The sequence below is a fragment of the Carassius gibelio genome, chromosome A17, assembly GCF_023724105.1.
Source record: "Carassius gibelio isolate Cgi1373 ecotype wild population from Czech Republic chromosome A17, carGib1.2-hapl.c, whole genome shotgun sequence".
Taxonomy (NCBI): domain Eukaryota; kingdom Metazoa; phylum Chordata; class Actinopteri; order Cypriniformes; family Cyprinidae; genus Carassius; species Carassius gibelio.
Window position 1 is genome coordinate 16,416,756 of NC_068387.1, and position 20,380 is coordinate 16,437,135.

General features: G+C 38.6%; 3 protein-coding genes across 12 annotated transcripts in view; 1 reads left to right on the forward strand and 2 right to left on the reverse strand.

The window, feature by feature from the left end:
- Positions 1-350: 350 nt before the first annotated feature.
- Positions 351-2,896, forward strand: ppie (peptidylprolyl isomerase E (cyclophilin E)). The gene is made up of 10 exons (XM_052530291.1): positions 351-430; positions 644-742; positions 875-918; positions 1,050-1,076; positions 1,173-1,254; positions 1,379-1,482; positions 1,642-1,765; positions 1,934-2,119; positions 2,269-2,411; positions 2,749-2,896. The coding sequence occupies exons 1-10, from the start codon at positions 400-402 to the stop codon at positions 2,815-2,817; spliced, it is 909 nt and encodes a 302-aa protein (XP_052386251.1). The 5' UTR covers positions 351-399; the 3' UTR covers positions 2,818-2,896.
- Positions 2,897-3,229: 333 nt separating this feature from the next.
- Positions 3,230-8,763, reverse strand: LOC127933347 (kelch repeat and BTB domain-containing protein 11). 4 transcript variants are annotated; one of them, XM_052530284.1, is made up of 2 exons: positions 8,167-8,763; positions 3,230-7,620 (listed from the first exon to the last, which is right to left on the reverse strand). In XM_052530284.1, exon 2 carries the CDS (start codon positions 7,293-7,295, stop codon positions 5,181-5,183), a length of 2,115 nt encoding a protein of 704 aa, XP_052386244.1. In that variant the 5' UTR covers positions 7,296-7,620; positions 8,167-8,763; the 3' UTR covers positions 3,230-5,180. The 4 variants fall into 4 exon arrangements, with proteins under 4 accessions (XP_052386244.1, XP_052386245.1, XP_052386247.1 ...); XM_052530285.1 differs by having other exon boundaries at positions 3,230-7,623; XM_052530287.1 differs by lacking the exon at positions 8,167-8,763 and adding an exon at positions 7,721-8,147.
- Positions 8,764-9,722: 959 nt separating this feature from the next.
- Positions 9,723-20,380, reverse strand: part of LOC128031812 (rho guanine nucleotide exchange factor 10) — a 44,736-nt gene continuing 34,078 nt past the window's right edge. For all 7 annotated transcript variants that reach the window (XM_052620264.1, XM_052620263.1, XM_052620265.1 and 4 more), the window contains 4 exons: positions 20,037-20,179; positions 17,699-17,873; positions 12,234-12,356; positions 9,723-11,557 (listed from right to left, as the gene is read on the reverse strand). In XM_052620264.1, coding sequence (XP_052476224.1) covers positions 11,064-11,557; positions 12,234-12,356; positions 17,699-17,873; positions 20,037-20,179 — 935 coding nt within the window. In that variant the 3' untranslated portion in view covers positions 9,723-11,063. The remainder of the gene's footprint in view (positions 11,558-12,233; positions 12,357-17,698; positions 17,874-20,036; positions 20,180-20,380) is intronic.

Genomic DNA, 20,380 nt, shown 5'->3' on the forward strand with positions numbered 1-20,380 from the left:
CATGACCAAACCTATTTAATTCCATTTTGCATCCTCTTCAAAGCTCTATAAAAGCTCTTACAAATACAGCTACCATATTTAATTGGTCTATTGCATTATCAAGATATAAATCATGAGCACACGAAAGGTCCTATTTAAGTAGGCTATACATGGGTCCCACCGTTTACAACAGTGACTGGAAATTAAACACAAATGGAAATGTTTTACATAGCTATCCAAAGGAGTAAAATATATCTGTTCACTTAGTAGGGAAAATACACCTGACTTACTTACAGTTCAGCTGTTAATTCTCCGCTGAGCAAAGGATTTACGTTTTTTTTTGTGATGTTATTTGTCCTCCGCAACACTAGAGGCTGACATGCCGTCTCGAGGTGGCGAAGAAGATAGTCAAAAGTCAAGATGGCGGCAACCAAACGTGTTCTTTATGTCGGTAAGAAAAACAACCAAATGATAGTTTAAAATAAGAACCGTTTCGTTCTCAAAGTCCAATAAATTAATCCTATAGGCATGGCAGTGATGCGGTTACAGTTACCAGCTGTAGTCGGGAAAACACCAGAAGATGAAATATGAGCTTGCCTTGAACGTTCCGTGCTTTGAAAATAAAATATAAAAAGACAAATCTGCGGTCCTGTTTTTTTTTCAGGTGGTCTCGCGGAGGAGGTGGACGAGAAAGTGTTGCACGCTGCGTTCATTCCCTTTGGTGACATCACCGATATTCAGATCCCGCTGGATTATGAGACAGGTGACAAACGCACATAAATATACACAAAATACATTCTCTCATCATCATAACTCAAAAGCACACTTTAAAACAGAAACTGTTTTACGGCTTTAACAAAATAGCGTTATTGTGTCTGACTCTTTCTTTCCACAGAGAAGCACAGGGGCTTTGCATTCATCGAGTTTGAACTGGCAGAGGTGAATATCTGCTAAAACCCTCTTTAATTCAAATAGAATATACCGGTATCATCGACTTGATTAAAATGCTCCTCATTAGCTCCCTATACTCACTAGCTCCCAATGTAAACTACTTTCTGCTTTTTTTCCAGGATGCAGCTGCTGCCATCGATAACATGGTAGGTGACCGAACCACTGACTTCTGTTGTCTCATAAAATCCAAAACACAGCTAAATTAGTCCTGGGTCATGTCTGTTTGGTTTTGTGTTGTGCAGAATGAGTCGGAGCTGTTCGGCAGAACCATCCGGGTGAACATTGCCAAACCCATGAGAATTAAAGAGGGTTCCTCTCGACCAGGTGAAGGATTTTTTTGGTTTCAATAAATCTCCCGCTTGTGTTTCTGTTACTATTTGTGATTTTAACTCAATACTTGCATGCCCATGAAAAGTGAATGTATGTTTCGTTGCTGTTCTGCTCATAGTGTGGTCTGAAGATGACTGGCTGAAGAAGTTCTCAGGGAAGACTGTTGAGGAGAGCGAGGAGGCGGAGTCAGCCGCAGAACCAGCCAGTACAAATACACAGGAGGTGGGAATGTTGAAATATAATTGGTTGGTTTTAGTATAAAATAATAGTGTGTGATAAATTGTCATTCTGTATAGCTGTTTATAAATATTTCTGCTCCATGTCTGATGTTCTGTTTTAGATTTGATTTTCTTAGATTGAGCATTTTGTGTTCCTGAGCAGGGAGAACCTCCAGCGAAAAAAGGCAGAAATAACCCACAGGTCTATATGGACATCAAGATCGGCAACAAACCTGCAGGCCGGCTGCGCTTCCTCCTGCGAGCGGACGTCGTGCCCATGACTGCAGGTCAGAATCAGTAAACCAGCTTTAGAGGCTCTTTCTTTTTCCTTTTTCGAGAATCTGTTTTACTCGGGTGTACTTCACAATCTGGAAGGAAATATTTGCCGCTACTTTTGTTTCAATGCGACATGTCTCAGGACGTCACAGCTGTTTTGTTCGTTTGTTCTCCTGTAGAAAATTTCCGTTGTTTATGCACGCACGAGAAAGGCTTTGGATTCAAGGGCAGCAGCTTCCACCGAATCATTCCTCAGTTTATGTGCCAAGGTGGAGATTTTACCAACCACAACGGCACCGGGGGGAAGTCCATATATGGACACAAGTTTGACGATGAGAACTTTGTCCTCAAGCACACTGAACCAGGTGAGACCAGTCTTCATTTTGAGAAGTTGTGTGTGTATTTTTTTGTAAGATTGTTTCAACTGAGTATTTATTAAGGATAAGTAAGTGTATTTGTTGAGGTTGATCTGAAATGAAGACTGGTCTCGTGTTGTTTTGCTGTGTGCTCATAGGTCAGCTGTCGATGGCAAACTCTGGTCCCAATTCTAACGGCTCGCAGTTCTTCATCACTGTCGATAAAACAGACTGGCTGGATGGCAAACATGTGGTGTTCGGAGAGCTCATAGAGGGCATGGATGTACTCCGGGCCATGGAGGTGAGTTACTGATTGAGGGAGATTAGATTTTCAATCACATGACTTTAAGTCTCTTATGCTCAACCAAGGCTCTATTTATTTGATATAGGGAAATATCGTTTAAAATTTGAAATAACTGTTTTCTATTTAATATATTTAAAATGGTATTAGTCCTGACTCCTGATTGCAAAACTGAATTTTCAGCAGTCATTACTGTGGTCTTCAGTGTCTCATGATCCTACAGAAATCTTTGCAATATGCTTAATTGCTGTTCAAGAAACATTTATTCTTATTTATTTAGTGATTCGTTTAAGTAGTCCTGTTTTCTAATGGCTTTGTATCTGTACTGTTTCCTCAGGCTCAGGGAACAAAAGATGGCAAAACCAAACAGAAAGTCATCATTTCCAACTGTGGAGAGTATGTGTGAATTCAACATATTGTGTGAGTGTGTGAGAGAGAGAGTGTTTCTGTTTTATAATAAAACTTTATTCTATTTCCAAAGAAAATGTTTATACATATTTTCTTACTTTTTTTTTCGTTAAATGGTGGTTTGTATACAAGTTTTCTTTTTTAGGTCAGTAATTCAATAACAATTATTTTATTCATTTTCAAGTCATATGTGATGACATGCATATATTTGTTGGATTTAAACTGGGCATCTGCTTCTCATGGTTGAACCTAAGTGTAAAATGTGTTACTGACTCCATCCTCTAGATGGCACTAGTGCTCCAGGAAAACCTCTGCAGCCATGTCACACACTAAAGAACAGAAACTTGTTCTGTTTCCTCAGATCATAGAGCCGTATTTACACACAAATCTGTAAAAAAGCTACAATAATGAACCAGGAAACAAAAATCCTTTATTGTAAACACAGAAACATTAGTTTGTGAGATGTTAAACTGACATAAAGCCACTGAAAATGTGAAGCCATAAAGTCATTTGTTTTAAAAGCATCTTAGCTTTATACACACACAAGCAAGCAATACCACCCATATGACCAGTATTATATACACTTTCATTTTAATGTTTGAAGAGTTTTCCAATCACCAGATTATTTAAAAACATCTTTAAAAAATGCTAGACAAAAGTTGTTACGGTTTAAATGTGTAGGGAACCATTGCAAAGTTGGAGAGATTGATGATTAATTTATCAGTGAATACAATTTTAAATGTTTACTGGAATTGTGTTGTTTGTCCAGGTTCATTAAACATGATTAAAGCACATGGGGTTGATTTAAAAAAGCTAATAAAACATTCACATTCAAGTTCATAATCATACCAACATTCATATTCAAATTCCCATAAGTTTATTTCAAAAGAACTACACTAAAGACACATTTATAAAATCCATATCCTCGAACTATTACTCATCTCACATTCTCCATCAGCTCATAAATGTCTAGGGGAATACTGAAGCGTGAACAATTACATCTCAGTAAAATACTCCTGGACACTTAATATCACAGGGTGTCTACACAGATTGCAACATCCAAGTTATAATGACATTATAATACCTCATTGCATGCTATGGATACCATATAAATGTTTTGAGTTTTGTGACAGTGTCTGTTTCTCTTTGATAGGTTCATCCTAAATTCATGTAAGACAACAGTATAAAGACAATATTTTCTCCCTAGCTGTTGAAGATCTCAGGTGTCTGAGAATCTGAAGTGTTTATTATGGATAAAAGTTATTCTACTAAACGGTAATTGTAGTCTTCATTAACAACAGTTTGATCTTAAATCCTAAAACGCTGATGAATGATATTTCAAACAAAAAATTTATTGCTCATAAGAAGTAATTTAAATGAACGTGTGTCTGCCTGCAAAATATCAACTTTTAACTTTGGCAATGATTCAGAAATAAGGAACATACACCTTTTCTTTTGCCTTCTGGACTTTCCCCAAAGAAAGTGCTAAAATCTCTCCTAGAAGAGTCTCCGAGACAATGAGCTGCTGAGTGTGCGGTCATAAGAATGCACTGGTTTGAACATCTGCGATCCAGTAATATTAGAGTAGCAGCAATTACAGAAGTCAAGTGCTTTGTGCTCTTTAAGTTTCCTTTGTTACTCCAATGTCATCCAAAGTTATGGCTTCTCCTTCAGCTGCTCCAGGACATCTGTTAGCTGACCCCTGCTGTATCAAAGTTCTAGAACTGAGAGCTATTTTTTGCTATGTAGTTCAAAAAGTGTATAATTTTTACTTCAAAATCTATTTGCATAGAATCTGTTGCTAGGAAACAGGGTCACATTATTACATCATGTGCTTCAATTGTTCTTTTGTGCTCTTCATTGCCATTTTAAGGTTAATTCACACTGCACTGACGGAAGCCGAACAACAGCAACAGAAGTGTGTTGGGTTCAGTCGGATCAGTGTGTTAACCCTGAGTTGGTCAGAGGTTGTATTCTGATACTGAATGTTTAATTGTATTAATCGGGTCGTGGAATTTTTGGCGATTTTTGCTGTTGGTCAGGGCTGTTGGTGCAATTAACTAGCCTTTACAAATGAATGGATTTTTAGGTTCAGCCTAAATTAATATCCTATACAAAGTGCACAAAATAAGGAAGAGACTGCACAAATGAGCTATAAATGTATGACTGACTTCATCTAAAGTTGAATAGTGGAGTTGTGATTTTACCATGCAAAGAAACACATTCCAGTTTCAAGCACTACGTGCTGGCTCTTTGAACTTCTCTGGAGATAATGTTTAATCTATAAATATTGACCAGGCATTCTCTTTCTCCATGTTTGGAGTGACTCCGAAGTGTCATCCGAGGGATGAAATATCCTACTCAAGCAATTCTTCCACCTCTCTCAGGCAAGCTGAGAACAAAGGGAAATAAGATGCCTTTGGCCTCCACAGGCGCTTTCAGAGACTCGTCTTTGAATCGACCTCCATCCTCTTCTACAATGAATTGAAGAGTCTGAGATTTATTCACACAGTAGATGCAGTTATCGATGACAGCGCATCGAAACGGCAGTGTGCAGCCCTGCTGCTGGGAGGCACAGTCATGCCACATCTTCACGATGGTGTTGTATTTAAAGACACTGATGCCCTGTTCACGGTTTACATCAAATCGGTAGATGAAGCTCTTGAGAGCCACCATGTCTGTGGATTTTTTCCTGCTGTTGTTGTATGGGCACTCCTGCCATTCGTCTCTCTTGGGGTCATATTTCAGCAACCGATAGAACAGAGATCCTCCTGAGACGTACAACTCGCCGTTACACGTCGTGGCTTCGTGAGCCACAGCAAATGCTCCTTTAGGTAGAGGAGCCACCGCCATCCAGCGGTCCATTCGAGGATCGTACTTCTCCACGGTGAAAAGACATTCACCGCCAATGGCGTACAGGTTCCCATCCATGGAGACGAGTTTGAGCTGCGATCGTGCTTGGTTCATGGGTCGGACTTCGCTCCAGCGGTCTGTGATGGGATTGTAGCAGAATACTTTGTCAGAGACTTTGCTTTTCTCCCCAGTTCCCCTGATCCCGCCGGCCACAAACAAGTAGTTGTACATAGTACAGATACCGCAGCCCCTGGTGTTGATGTCTTCTGGCATGACGGTCAGGGTGTGCCAGTCCTTACTGCTTTTATTGTAGTAGTAGATCATGTGATTGTCCTCAAAAGAGGTGATGGAGAGAGGACTCTGGGGACGGCTGCTGTTTCTGCTGGGCGGTCTACTTCCTACACGCTCAAACACGTCGTTGATCTCCGCTACCATCAGACACTGGCGGCTCTCCATCCGTTTGCGCAGTATGAGGTCTCTCTCTGAGCCCGTGAGGCGCCCGTAGACAGCGGGATCTCTCAGAACCTGGAGAAAGTTGTCACTCATGAACCGATAGGCCGTTTCTTTCAGTTCGTTTAGTCGCTGCTTTTTGGCGATCATCAGGATCTCATAGCAGTTCTCAGGAGTGATCTGTGCGGAGATGGTGTCGATAGCAGCTTGTACCGCACAGGGCATCTGCAGGATCTTTGCTCCTGTGATGACATCCACAATATTGTCTTTACTTACGTTCATCTGGGAGGAGTAAACGTAATCTACGAGCACTAATAAGGTCTTGTAGCTCATTCCTTTTACCTTCAGGATGTCTCGAGAAAGCCTGGCCTTAAAATAATCACTTTTCTCAGCTAATACTGATTTGTGTGCTTGTATTTGCTGTCCGCCCACCTCTATGATTAAATTCGGCTCTTCTTTTGCAGATAGAGCTTCTCTTACTGCAGATCCACTTTGCTTTAGCCCTTGGCTCGATTCCTGCCCAGTCTGTCCAAGCGATGTTCTGTAGCGGGTCTGATCTGCTCCTTCAGAGGAACTTAGAAAGCATCCCAGGGTTTTTTCAAGTGACCTCATTTTCTGAGAGCTTGAATAGGAATTATTTTTGGCCTCCGATGTGGAGGAGACATTTTTAATGTCAAACTGACTCCGAACCACCTCACCGTCTCTTAGGACATTGGATAATTTGTCAGTTTCCTCCTTGTTCCCTGGTCTGAAGCACAGAGAGGGTGCCAAACTGGAAGCTACCTTTGTTCCATTCGTTTCTTCTCTAATATTTCCTTGACTTGGAGCCTCACTCATATTTCTCAAACTAAGGTCCAGATTTTTTGCTTTAGATGAGTCCAGAGGCTGTATGTGCTCTTGAAATCCACTGTCACTGGAGACAGCATCTTGTGTGTACTCTGCACCTGTTACAGCGCCATAGTTTCCCAAAATACTATTGTCAGTTGATTCTGATGTATCCCATGTCCCCGGGAGACCCTGCAGTATTTCCATGCCTGTTTTCCCCATAGCGGTGACATTGTTGTTGTTCCCTTCAGCTGAGATAGGTGATTCTGGAGAGTCACGGTTTGCCGCGTGAAATATAACGTCTGCCTGTACTGTAAACATGTTTCTGTCTTGCAGAGTGTTGTTCATCTTTCTGTAGTTGTAGTAAACCTTAGGTCACTCATGTAGTGCTTTCAGAACAACAGGGTTAGAAAAACAACTCAGAAGTTCCTCCTTTCCCAACAGTAGAGTAATATTAATCTCAGTGAGCCTCAGGACTGGCAAATCCAATAAAAAATGATTGGGGGAATGATCTTTCAGAGTCAGCATTGCTGAGATTGTCCAAGCTGGAAAGGTTTGCTGTTTGTTCCATCAATGTATATTTTCATCCAGATAAACATTAAAAAATTAACACACTTTTCCTATATCAAGGGAAGCTCCATGTGTCTCTGTGTTCTCAGCTCTGGGTCCAAACCTTCTGAGAAAAGAGTATGTTATTAATTCACATAATTACAATTGTATTACCCAAATTCATATCACTCAAATAATCTCATGCAATCCAAAAATGTAAACACCTTCTGATGTGAACTAATAGTGGTGCTCTTTTGGGGTGGGGGGGTTTGGAACTCTTATTTATTCATTTCAGCAAGGCAAGTAATTTGTCTGCTGCAGTGACGGTAGATCATGAGCATCACCCTCCCTGATCAGCGCTGAAATGCTCCATTTAAGACACACTAATGCGCATGCGCACTACTCACAAACCCACTGACAGCTTTATGGATTGAATCTTAAACAGATCGTGAGATTTGATTAAATTACACCGTTTGTTAATGTTCTGTCACTAAAGTTGTTGAATCACCCATTCTAATCGACCTACAAAAAATGTAGAGCGGACAGAAGCCAAAGAGAGATATTATTGATAAGGCTGAGGAAAAGATGAGGCATTTTCAGACCGATAAAGCGGTATTTAAAATAATCACATTGAACAGATTCTAAATGATTAAATAAACCCAGTACTTACGCGTTAAACGGCGGGGTTTCTTTGCGCAATTCCTTTACGCAGAGCAATCTTATGTAAGTCAGTGACTGTAACGTGGATCTAAATACACCGCGCTGCAGTGAATCTACACATAGTCTATCGAGGAGCTGAGTTTTTTGTTTTGGTTTAGTTTTCTTCACAAATTTAGACCACCTAACCATTCACAGAAATGTACCATTTATCCCATTCTGTAAAAAAAGAGCAGTTCAATGAGAACTTCTCTTCCTTCTCCTCATCCTCGACCAACTGTATGCGTCTGAAAGCCTCGACTGCAGAACCGGCGTCCACAACATGTCATTATCTCAAAGAAGCGATTAAAACGAAATATATTCCACAGAAGCGACCCTGTGCTCCGGATCTGATCCACACCGCCTCTCTGCCATCGGAGTGCTTTGCAGTATTTTTTATTTCATTGTATGCTGAGGTAGTTATTGATCTAAACCACACCCCCGTTTTGTGTTCACCCTCTACACATCAGAACTGCTGATTAAATCCACGGCGAGCGCGACGTTCCCGCACACTCGACGCGCAGCACGCGCCCAAATGAAGGATGTTGCACAACGCTCAAAAGGGAACTCCCAAAGCTCAGCGCATTGTAACGTTTATTGCTTCAAATGCAAAATTATTTTATGTGTTAAATAATCTTATTATACAGTGATAAAAGGTGTTAGTGATTTTCTAAAGCACAGAAACTAGCGCAATCCATGAAGAACAGGGATTTGATATTTGATACTCTTGACAAACTACATTAAACGAAAAAAAAAATTGCATGTCTATATACATGACTACTATATAAAAAGTTTACAAATGTCAAGTTATATCCTACTCAGTAAAGCTTGATAAATGGTCAAAAGCAGCACGACTTCACGTGGCTTCCTCAAGTGAGATGAAGTTTTAGGAGCACATTAAGGAAGACCGTTACTCTCCATGCTAATATTATGGGCTACACCGCCCTTTAAGAGTGTTACCAGGGTAACCTCTTGATTTCAGAGAGCAACACACCAGAGTTGAGACTATATGTCAGCCTGACAGCACATGGTCAGACTGAGATGTCACTATTAGTCCTCTAAATACACTCATCGGCTGGTCTGTGAGGGGACTCACAAAGATCCCTGAGCCCACAAAGTCTGAAAGCATTGCATTTATTAGTGTGGCCTCCTGCAGGATAACTACATCTCACCCATCAGTTTATCTGGAGGAGGCATAATGCTTTTACAGCACTCTTAAGTTTGTATCTCAAACATCAAAAGTTTTATACACTTTATGACAAACAGATTTCAGAGCAAAACACTGAGATTTTATCAAACACTGAGATATCAGATATTATCTCAAAAACTCCAAATACAATAATTATGAGAACTATTTATTTAGCATTTTGTTAAAGGATTATTTTAAGGGTGTATTCTATTATTGTATTGATATGTAAAAAAAAAAACTGCTCAAATATTATCCATATTTATATAAATATTAATATTCTCTCTCCGTGTGTTGATCCAAGTTAGAATATCTAAACATCCAATGATTATCAATAGTCACAGTTAAGATATAAATATGACCTTTTTTATTTCCCTTTTAGGCAGTTACCTTGCAAAATCATTTATTTCAAGACCAATTTCTTTTCTGAAATGCATCACACTGAAAACAACAATGACAACAACTTTGCATTTTCATTTTTAAATTACATTTCTTTCCTTCCTTTTATCCATGCCCAGGTACATTTTTACTGTAAGCTCTAAAATCAGTGTTGCTGTTGGTAAAGTGCATTTCACAGAAATCCATTCAACCTCTGTTCAGCTTCAAATTCAATGTTCTTCAAGGGTCATTCCCTTGTATATGAGCTGGCTGTTATAGTCCATCAAAAGCAAAAGAAACTAAAATGGACAGAAAATAAAAAGATCCAGTTGAAAACAAATCATAGCAAACAAAATCACATGTGGTTATGGTTACACTTGCACAGATATACAAAGAACACTGGTTAAAATGATATATTTGAGAAATATATATCACAATATGTCAATATAAAGCCTTTTCCATACCTTTTAATATTGATAAGCATCAACTTTAAATTAGAATTATGGAGGAATGCCTTTTTTTTTTTTGGACATCACTGGACACCAACTTCACTATAGAACCCAAACAGAAACTCTGGCCCGCCAGAGAATCCCATACAAATCAGTCATAGTATGTAGCCATTCACAGAGGTCAATCTAAAGGCTATAAACCTCAAATAAAACCGGATTCAACAATTGTGTTAGGACTGCTTTAAAATAACAAACATTCCTGGAAGCAAACATTTTGAGATGTCATGTCGATTCATGAAATGTTCTTTAAAGAAAAGCACATGTAATTAAAGAGCAGAAGAGATGCAGGTAAGCATGTTTAAAATGTGACAAAAGATAGCATGAGTTCTGCTGTTTGCTAGATATGTTCTTCTTTTTTTGTGAAATGTAATTATTTAGTAGTTCAAAACGTTACATGTATATCACCACAATTAGACCTGAATATTATCACACTGCAGTGGTACTGACGTTTTCACAAATGCACTTTTTAATTTAGGCCGAATGTGTCGAGTGGTAAAACACATTTCTCTGATGCATGACCGAGCACTTGGTAGTTTAGCTCATTCCTGGAACACATTCTTTTTTTTCCCTTCATTCATTAATCTTTTTTTCCTTGTCCCATGACTGAATGCAGGGACAGTCTAAGAAACTGATCTTTATGACGTGCAATGGCCTATAATGAAGACATACAGTAAAAAAAATCATTAGATGAGTAAAAGAAAAAAAAAAAGAGTGACACATAGACACTGGTGTTTGTGCAGCTGCATCCAGACTAAAACCTGATCCTCACTGCTCTCTGAAATCCTCAATTGTTTGCCCTCACAGGCTGGGCAGTGGTATTTGCCACACCATAATGGTGGACACCATCTCCTCATACTTAGACGGTTTTGTTTTTCTGTTGATTCTGCGGTGTCCCAGTCCTCCAGACACCACCAACACTGAGCTCACATTCACTTTCTCAGTCTGCTTGGCCTTCTGGAAGTGCGCTGGCTCATTCAGCAGGTCGTATATTGCCCCGTCCTCTGGGCCGTGCTCTAAAGAGCCCTGAGACAGAGCCAGAGAGCCACATGAGGAGGACAGGGAGTCCTGGAGAACTGGAGCATGTGAGGGAGAGCTGGTGCTGCTGCGCTCCAGCCCGGAGCAGTTCTCGTCCACTTGGGTTCCCTCCTCCTCATGGGCCCCAGGCTGGCACTGGCTGGGTGTGCTGGAGGTGAGAGTTGCCATTGTAGCTTGGGAGACATTACAAACTGCTGCTGCCATGGTGAGGAACTTGACTGGGCCATGGTGAGCATGAAAAGAGACCATTCCTCGACCTGGAGCGAGACAACGAGGAAGAGGAATGACAAAGACGTTAAAAAGTTTGCTCAAGCAGTAGAAAACAAACAAATAGCTAAAGTCCACACACATACACAAAAACAGAACAGAATACAATAATGAGATATATAAGGGAAGTAAAAATATATTTCTCATCAAAACAACATTTTTGTATGATAATTTTTAAAAAACTTTCTCTGAAAACTGATGTCATAAAAGTTTTATTTGAGCATTATTTATATGTTTATATTTATTATTTATTATCATTTTCCCTTAATATTTCTATTTAAATGTATTTTTATTTCATTGCAGTACTTCAACTTTAAATTTCAAGTTTTTTTATAGTTAATTTTTTTTCATCTAATATTTAATACTTATTTCATCAACTTTTATTCAGCTTTATTCTTGTAGTTTTAGTTAACAGTGCTCATTAACGGTCTGTAAAAATGAAAGTGGTGTCAAAAGTTCAGGCAGGTTTTTTCATTGTTGGGTGTGGTTTGTTCCTAAACTTGTGCAGAGTTGCATTATATGAACGTGCTTCAGACTTAAAATTACCCACAGGGCACTGGGCAGCAAACAAACCTCTGCCATTAGCACAATTCCACAGCAATACACATCAAAAACTGTTTTTCTGGATCTCAATGTCCTATACATGATAGAATGGAAAATACCCACCTGTGACTTTTGGGATGCCCTGCAGTCTGGGCACGGACAGGGCCACTGTGACCCCGAGATTGGTCCCCACCAACAGCAGTCCATGACACACTAACAGACTGCTCACAGAGACTCTCTGCTGTCCTGAAAGGGAGCAGTTAATTTGCTTTAATTACTTGTACTGTAAACTAAATCAGAGAAAATCACATACTATAAAACACTTGTGGCAAGCACTCATGACTAAAGGTACTTGGTGAAACGTTCACCCAGTGGAATAATAACATCATCCACACATGCTAGGCTGTGTGGGCAGGAACCTGACAGCATGTGTGGGTCGGTTACTATGGGGATGATACTGAACAGCAGTTGGTTTCCAAAGAAACCTGACACGAGGTGCACTCAGAAATGGTAGGGAGGCCTCATTAGCAAGAAAAGAATGGCAAATGTTCAGACATTTGGTTAAACAAACAACTCTAAATCTGTACATCATGAACTGTACGTTAAATTGAATAATTTAAAATGAAAAACAAAATTATATTTCCACACAGTTCTTTGAATGATATTCAATCTATGTCATCTTGTTGATTAAATAAAATCATAAGCACTTTCATGGAACTTTCTGTCATTTTTGACCCATTAAAGAATAAGCTACAGATTGACACTGTGAAGAACATCACGAAAACACCATAAAAGTACATTCTTAGAGAATATTTAAAGTATGTTACTCCAATTATATAAAAAATATAGTATAGATTAGAATATAAACTTTGGGACCTGTTTTAGTAGGATTTTAAAGGATTTTATGCACTACACTTTTCAGAAACTTTTATCTAAACAATAAAAATGTGCTTGTAATTTTTAATAGTGTGACAGAAGGAAGAATGTCATCGTTCATCTTTTGACACTTATTACACACGAGCAAACAGAACATCAGATAAAAAGGAACAACACTGTCATAAAAAATAAAAATCTGTACAAGGTGTATTTAAAGTGTTTTAAACAAGCTAAGCTGTTGTGGGCAGTTGATATTGTAGCTGATGTCTTTGCACTACCATCAAAAGACTGACACACTTTGTTGTAAATGATGTCACTAACTATCAAGACTGATTTGTCAATGAGACACTCAGAAAATGTGACATTGTGCAATTTTTCAGACATTAAGAGAAAAAATCTATCCAACCACTAACCACTAATGGAGCTAAAAGAGTTTCTGAAGTAACATCCTTTTAATTTAAAATTAAACATATTGTCCATACATAATTGATGTGATAATGAAGACCTAACTGAACCCCAAGAGTCAGTGCAGCTGTTTTGTGGTGGCGGCTCTGTTTGTGCCATTACTGCACACGTGAGTGAATATTTGGGTCACAGGAGACAAAGCCATCGGAGACAAAGACCACAGCCTCTATTAACACATACAAGCACACACTGATATCAGTCTAATAATAATAATAATCCATAAAGGCCATAATATGCATTTCAAGACCTTCGTTCCACCCTTGATAGAGGATGACTCTTCTGAAACTCAGAAAAAAGGAGGTTATACGTATTACAATGACAAACGGATTCAAAGAGCTTCTGAACATTTGTAATATAACAGACAAACAACAGCACATATGGAACACAAACAATCTGTTCAGCAGATCTTTTAGCAGTTGTAAAATCCATTACCAAGCGAAGGGATCATGACCATGTCTGCCAGTCATTTCAGCAAATGTTACAAATAACACTGTTGTACAGACAAAGTGATCTGTGACATTGTGACAAGGTCAGGACACAAGACAAAGGAATTACACTACCAATAATTAATCCTAAAATCTGCTCTTGTGTTACTGAACATAAATCAAACTTAAAAGGGTTTCAGGTTCTCTCTGTCTAAAGTAACTGCGAGCCATGCAAAATTATTGTATTCAGCTGTACTGAAGTGAAACTCAACAACTGCAGAAATATGATACAGACGAATTTCCCTCCTTTGGTAGTTCACACCATTCTTTATTGTGAGAAAAAAAGTGTTCAGGTAAAAAAATGCTTTGTAGGGTCAATACCTTGTAAAATAAATCTTTTTTTTTCAGTTTGAGGGTTGAAACTGAATGGATTTCCATTAAGTGTCAGCAATAAACGTTTCTCGTCCTTCAAAGTTATTCAAGCTTCACATCATTCCCTTGATAAGCCACTGATCTGCCAACAGAAAGAAAGAAAATACCCTAAAATCCCAAGAAACACCTCAGAGACAAGTAATGACACAACACGGCAAAGGAGGTGACCAGCACTGCCTTTCATGAACCAAATCCTGCCTTGACAAATAAGCCCCAGAGCTTAAAGAATAGCCGGGCATGATCTGACATACTCAGCACAACCAAGCTTGAAGGATTCTGCAGGCCAGCCAGAGGCAAAATGGTGCTGAAATTTAAAAAGACAACCTGCATTTGAGTTAAAGTTACTTCTGTTCAAAACCAGTTTGATGCATTCAATAATTCCATATGACATTACAAAGCAATCCTGATGGTAATCAATGCATACTTAGGTTTATAACATAAAATGTTTAAAAAAGTGACCAACTAAAGCTTGATGGAAAGTTTGTAGGCACTTCCAATAAACATATTTCTGCAGGGAATTGAAAGGTAAGCTGGCAGGTCCACACCCTTTTAAAGATGAGTCAAATCCAGCTCAGTAGGTACCAACAACCCTTATTATTGTCAGGCAACAAATCTAGGAAATTATCCTAACAACAGTATTTAAAGACATTTGCCAAAAGAGATTGAAGGAAACTTTAGCAGGACTCATCTTGTCCGAAGTGTTATGTTGAATTAGGAAGTGTGAATCAAATGTATTTATTGAATTATTAAGCAGTCATATGCAAATTAGTAACCTCTAAAACAGAGGTCCTAAACTTAGATAAAATAAAAAATCCATGATTTATTCAAGCACTGTTATAAGCAGCAGTTTATCAGCTTGAGGGAACTACAACTGCAGTCAGAGACACACCCTGATACTCTCACACAGGAAGTCCTCTTTGTGGCCAGTGTCTCCATGCAGACAGTTTCCTGTGTGGCAAACTTCTGCACAAGCTCATGGTGAGGGATCGCTGAACTCTACTCAACCTCACCACATTATCCTTCAAACATTTGATCTCAGAAAAACAAACCCTCCCCATCCAAACAAAACACTGTGATAGAGCTGACAGAGCGATTTCCTCTTCTAATGAAGGTCATGGGGAATAATACTAGCATGTACTGACTGTTAGAAACAAATCCTTGATGTATCTAATAATAGATTAGAAAAACATTGTTCTGCAGCTGCACAGAAGCACCGCATCTAAATGAGGTCTTTTGCAATGTTTCTAACTTCCTACAGAGCATACAGTGTGTGGTGGGGAGTAATACAGCCAGGGTTACACAAGGCCATTTCAGATCAGGGCTGCTTGATTTGGATTCTCTTGGAATTTAAAAATAAATAAAGAATTGCAATAGCAATTTAAGATGCAATTTATTAAAGCCCCAAGTTTGGTGTGCTTGTTTGTAGGGCTTGATTATATATCAATATGAGTGGTATTAAAATAATAAACAAAGTATTACTACTGTGATATTTGCCTGTAAAATGACAGAAGTATTTTAGAAAAAGGTTAGGAAAAATTATATAAATGAGCTCAAACTAGCAATCCTTCCCATTTCCAGGTCTAGAACAACATGCATAAGGAGAAAAATATATTCAGTGAGGAACCCCCAACACACAGTCAGAGCGTGCCTGGACTCCCCTGTCACTGTTGAGAGTTAAATAAAGCTTCTTTATTCAGCCCTGGAGAATAAAGAAACAGCCCTCTCATTAACAGAGCACATGTGCAGTGAGTGACTCAAACCTTATCTACAAATTTAACACATCTGATTCATTTAAAGACATGTTTTCATACTAAAACACACCTCTACAAGACATAAAACATTGTTATATGTTGTTGCAATGAAAAGTGCTAGAAATAGCACACCATTTCAGAGTGCCACAAAACTGGGCTTTTCTACTATTTCTACTACTATTCTGTTAACTCTTTCAGATGAACCTGCCCCCAAAATGGCACATAAATATAAACTGTGATTAGTTGCTTAAAATGATGGTCAGAGGGTCTCTTCCTGTCCAAGTAGGTGGTTCTTGGCAAGAATAATGTGCAATATGGACCAAATCTCATGCGGTTTTATCTGGCTATGCAAGACTAAATTCCTTAGACTGCATTTTACCAATCATTCAAGAAAAGACATTTTGGCAGAGATTGCAGTTCAAGAAGATTACAGCCCCAGTCCTAAACCCAGCTGGTGTTTAAGAGGCCAACATGCCTGTTGCCCGACCGACACTGTTTATTTTGGGAATATTTGGTGAGGATTATTAAGGCCCAATGTGGACATTTAATCACTGAGATCTAAGCATTTGAACATTTGAACCAATCCCTCAAACACACACACACACACACACACACACACACACACACACACACACAATTTGTTTTTGTGAAAAATGGGGACATCCCATAGGCATAATGGTTTTTATACTGTACAAACTGTATATTCTATGGCCCTACACCAACCCTAACACTAACCCTCACAGGAAACTTTGTGCATTTTTACTTTCTCAAAAAAACAAATTCTGTATGATTTATAAGCGTTTTGAAAAATGGGGACATGGGTTATGTCCTTATAAGTCACCCTCTCCTTGTAATACCTGTGTCATAGCCATGTCATTATACAGAGTTGTGTCCTGATATCTCACAAAAACAAGAGCACACACACACACACACACACACACACACACACACACACACACACACACACAAATATTAAATCTATTATGTAGCCACCATTAAAAGCAGAAAGACAGAACAAAAATCAATGGTGAGGTCATTTCTAGTATAATCGCTCTCTGAATGGCTTCCTGAACACACTGGTTAGTGTTGAGCTGCACAAACGGCCCATTCAGAACAACAAATGCTGGATGAAATCCAAACAACACAATGAGTAGAAATGTGAAATGCTGCCCCACTAAGGAGACTCCACCCCGGATATCCCCTAAAAAGATTTTCTATAAATAAGGTTGCTTCAATTCAATAATGCCAAAAACAGAAAATGTATTTGTTTTGCTTTAACCTTTTAACTGTCACCCCCATTTTTTAACATGCACGTGAAAGTACACTATTCACACTTAAGGACAAAAAAAAGCGGACCAAAAAGACCTAATCTGAGTACAAAAATGAACAAGATCTGTTTTTAAAGTGTTAAATGAGGTACCGGAGTCTAAATGAAAGAAATCACACAACAAAGCAACATATCCACTCATGATGTCATATTGTCATATAAACAGAGAGCTGTAAATCACCTGTAATCTTTCACTGTCCGAGGACTACGTACAAATGACAGGGAACACTTCCCAAGGGCTTATCTTTGAGAATCATAGTGTAGAATATATAGGTGAGTATTTTTGTGTTGATGTATTGTAGTGTACTGTACCTGGGAGTATGTTGTTGACGGCTGTGGCGATGTTGATGTCTTGCAGGTGGTCGAGAGTCTCGGTGTGGAAGAGTCGGAGGGTGGAGCCGGTGCTGAAGGATATCCAGATCCCGACCCCGGCCACCACCATGTGGGACACGACCATTCCCTCTTCCTGATGGGCTTCAAAGTGACGCTGTTAACATACACACTTTTCATTAATACACAAGCATCCAAATTCAAATATACTTCTATGCACCAGATACTAGGCTTGGCTGGACTGGAAAGCACTGGTCTGACTTTGCTTGGCTTAATTTCTGGAAAATTCGGCCTGTGCAACCTGCCGAACTGAGGAATGAGGTAACTCAAAAGAAGCTCCAGAGTAGGAAAAAGAGATTGTGATTTGACCCACTTCACTCAGAGAGGGGGAGAATGACATTTAGATTCTGATATACGACAGCTTGATGTCCTGGTTTGAACAAACAAAATAATAGGGAACTGCAATGGGAAATTTAACAGGATTTGACAAATATATGTCCCATAAGCACATCAGAACCACCACATTATTAGAAAAAGAGAATATGGCTCTTGCGTTTCTGCACATCAGAATCTGTTACATTCATCTCATTCAAGATGATCTCAAATACCACTTTCTATTTGCATCACTGATATTTCTTTCTTTCTACCACACCTCTCACATATTCATCCCTCACTCGCTCTTCCATTCCAGCCAATCGTTTAACAGTAAGCAGAGCTGTTGAAGGGTAATGAGCTTAGAGAAGCTGGCTGGACAGGTCAGTGTGTCATTGTCTGCATGTTAGAGAGAGAACACATGGCTTCAATATTCTGAGATCTCATGTGCTGTGAGAATCAGTTAAATTAGGGCTGTCAGTCGATTAAAACGTTCAATCTAATTCATTACATGATGTGACGATTAATTAATTAATAGCAAATACAATTTTACAAATAATTTAAAGTCATTATTGTGTTAAATTAGAAAAATATCAAGTAGATATTACAAAAAATAGCTTTAGAAAGAAATATTTTATTTTATTCAACATATATTAAACAAACGTTTAGGCTACAATGGCCTAACATAAACTATAAAAGAAGATAATGTGAGAAACATCAGTATTTTTTATTCATACAATGACCACATCAGCTTGGTTACCAACATTCTTCATTATTTTCTTTTATGTTCCATATAAGAAAGTAAGTGATACAGGTTTGAAACAACATAAGGGTGAGTAAATGATGACAAAATTTTGTCTTTTTGGGTACTTTATTTATTTAAATTACACACACAAACACACACACACAAATACACACACACACACACACACACACACACACACACATATATATATTCCTTTTTTTACTGAAATTATACTCTAAATAAGAAACTAAAACTGCCAGTAGGTTATGATTAATGTCTTTATAATTAAGTAATTGAGTCATTCATTCATTCGATTCGTACAAACTGCTGATTCATTCAGGAAAGAAGTAAATGACTCTTTATGAATGGGCCATTGAATCATTGGTTCACCTGATTCGTTCAGATGTGGATTCATTCAGAAATGAATCACTGCTCTATGTAGCTAAGAGACGCAACAGTTCTGCTGTGGCTTTATAGGTAATATGTTTCTGCAAAACAGACAATACTGTGACCTACATAAAATGTAGCACAATACATAGCCGAACTGTTAAAATCACATTTGCACTCATGCTATTCAGGACAAAAACTGCACTCATGTGATATTACTCTTGCTGTTCATGTAATATGGCATTATATAAATACATATTATCATATTATACAAATATGAGACAAAAAGTCACACAAGTAAATTTTTTGCCCCAATATCTTACATTTTAAGGACATATAACTGTATTTATGGACTACATTACGCAGTTGTTGCCCTGCATCATGTTTGTCAACAGTCAGCTGTATGAAATGTAAGATTACGTACTGGTCTGGGGCTGAGCATTAAAATTGCATAAAAATATTTTTTATCACATTATATTCTGTAACTAATGAATTAAATTAACACGTTAAAACAACAGCCCTAATTTCCATTGTAGTCTAAAGTCTCTTGCCATGCAGAACCCTTGCAATATTCTGTTAGTTGGGTTTATTGCAACAAACTTTGTATAACACTTAATGAATTGAGAGTGTGGGGAAAAACATCTTATTTTTTTCTAAAGTCATAACACATACATATATACATGTTTTATAATTTTTATATTCTTGAGATATTAAAGTAATAGATTTTTGAAAAGTGTAACACTATTTGCTAAACTAAAACCTGGTTATTTCAGTAGTAAATCAGTGCAGAAATGTGTGAGAAAAGTGCTGTACTACCTCCACAGTGTGTGTATGTGTGCTGATGATGAAGATCTGCCCTCCTGATGAGGCCCAGACGTGTTCACCCACCACCAGCAGGGCTTTAACCGGCAACACCCCCAACTTCAGCACACGGGCCCCTGACTCGACCCAGGAGCCGTCTGTGAGGGAGAGAAAGACATGGAGACAATCTGAATCTCAGAGAGGATACGGGTTTGTCAACACTGAGTGTGAAAGATTTCTTGTGAGAGAAATTAGGTTAAAGGTTACATATGATGTTGTCCCACAGAGGGTAGGGCCGATACTACATCCTGTGCTTCTCACCCACACTGTGTGTGTGGGTTTCCTGCAAAAATATAGTG

Excerpts from the sequence above, each read along its gene's own strand:
- LOC127933347 (XM_052530284.1), bottom strand. The coding sequence starts at position 7,295 with ATGAACAACACTCTGCAAGACAGAAACATGTTTACAGTACAGGCAGAC.
- ppie (XM_052530291.1), top strand. The coding sequence starts at position 400 with ATGGCGGCAACCAAACGTGTTCTTTATGTCG. Across the intron at positions 1,255-1,378 it reads AGAGGGTTCCTCTCGACCAG|TGTGGTCTGAAGATGACTGG; the intron begins GTGAAGGATTTT and ends TTCTGCTCATAG. Across the intron at positions 2,120-2,268 it reads CCTCAAGCACACTGAACCAG|GTCAGCTGTCGATGGCAAAC; the intron begins GTGAGACCAGTC and ends GTGTGCTCATAG.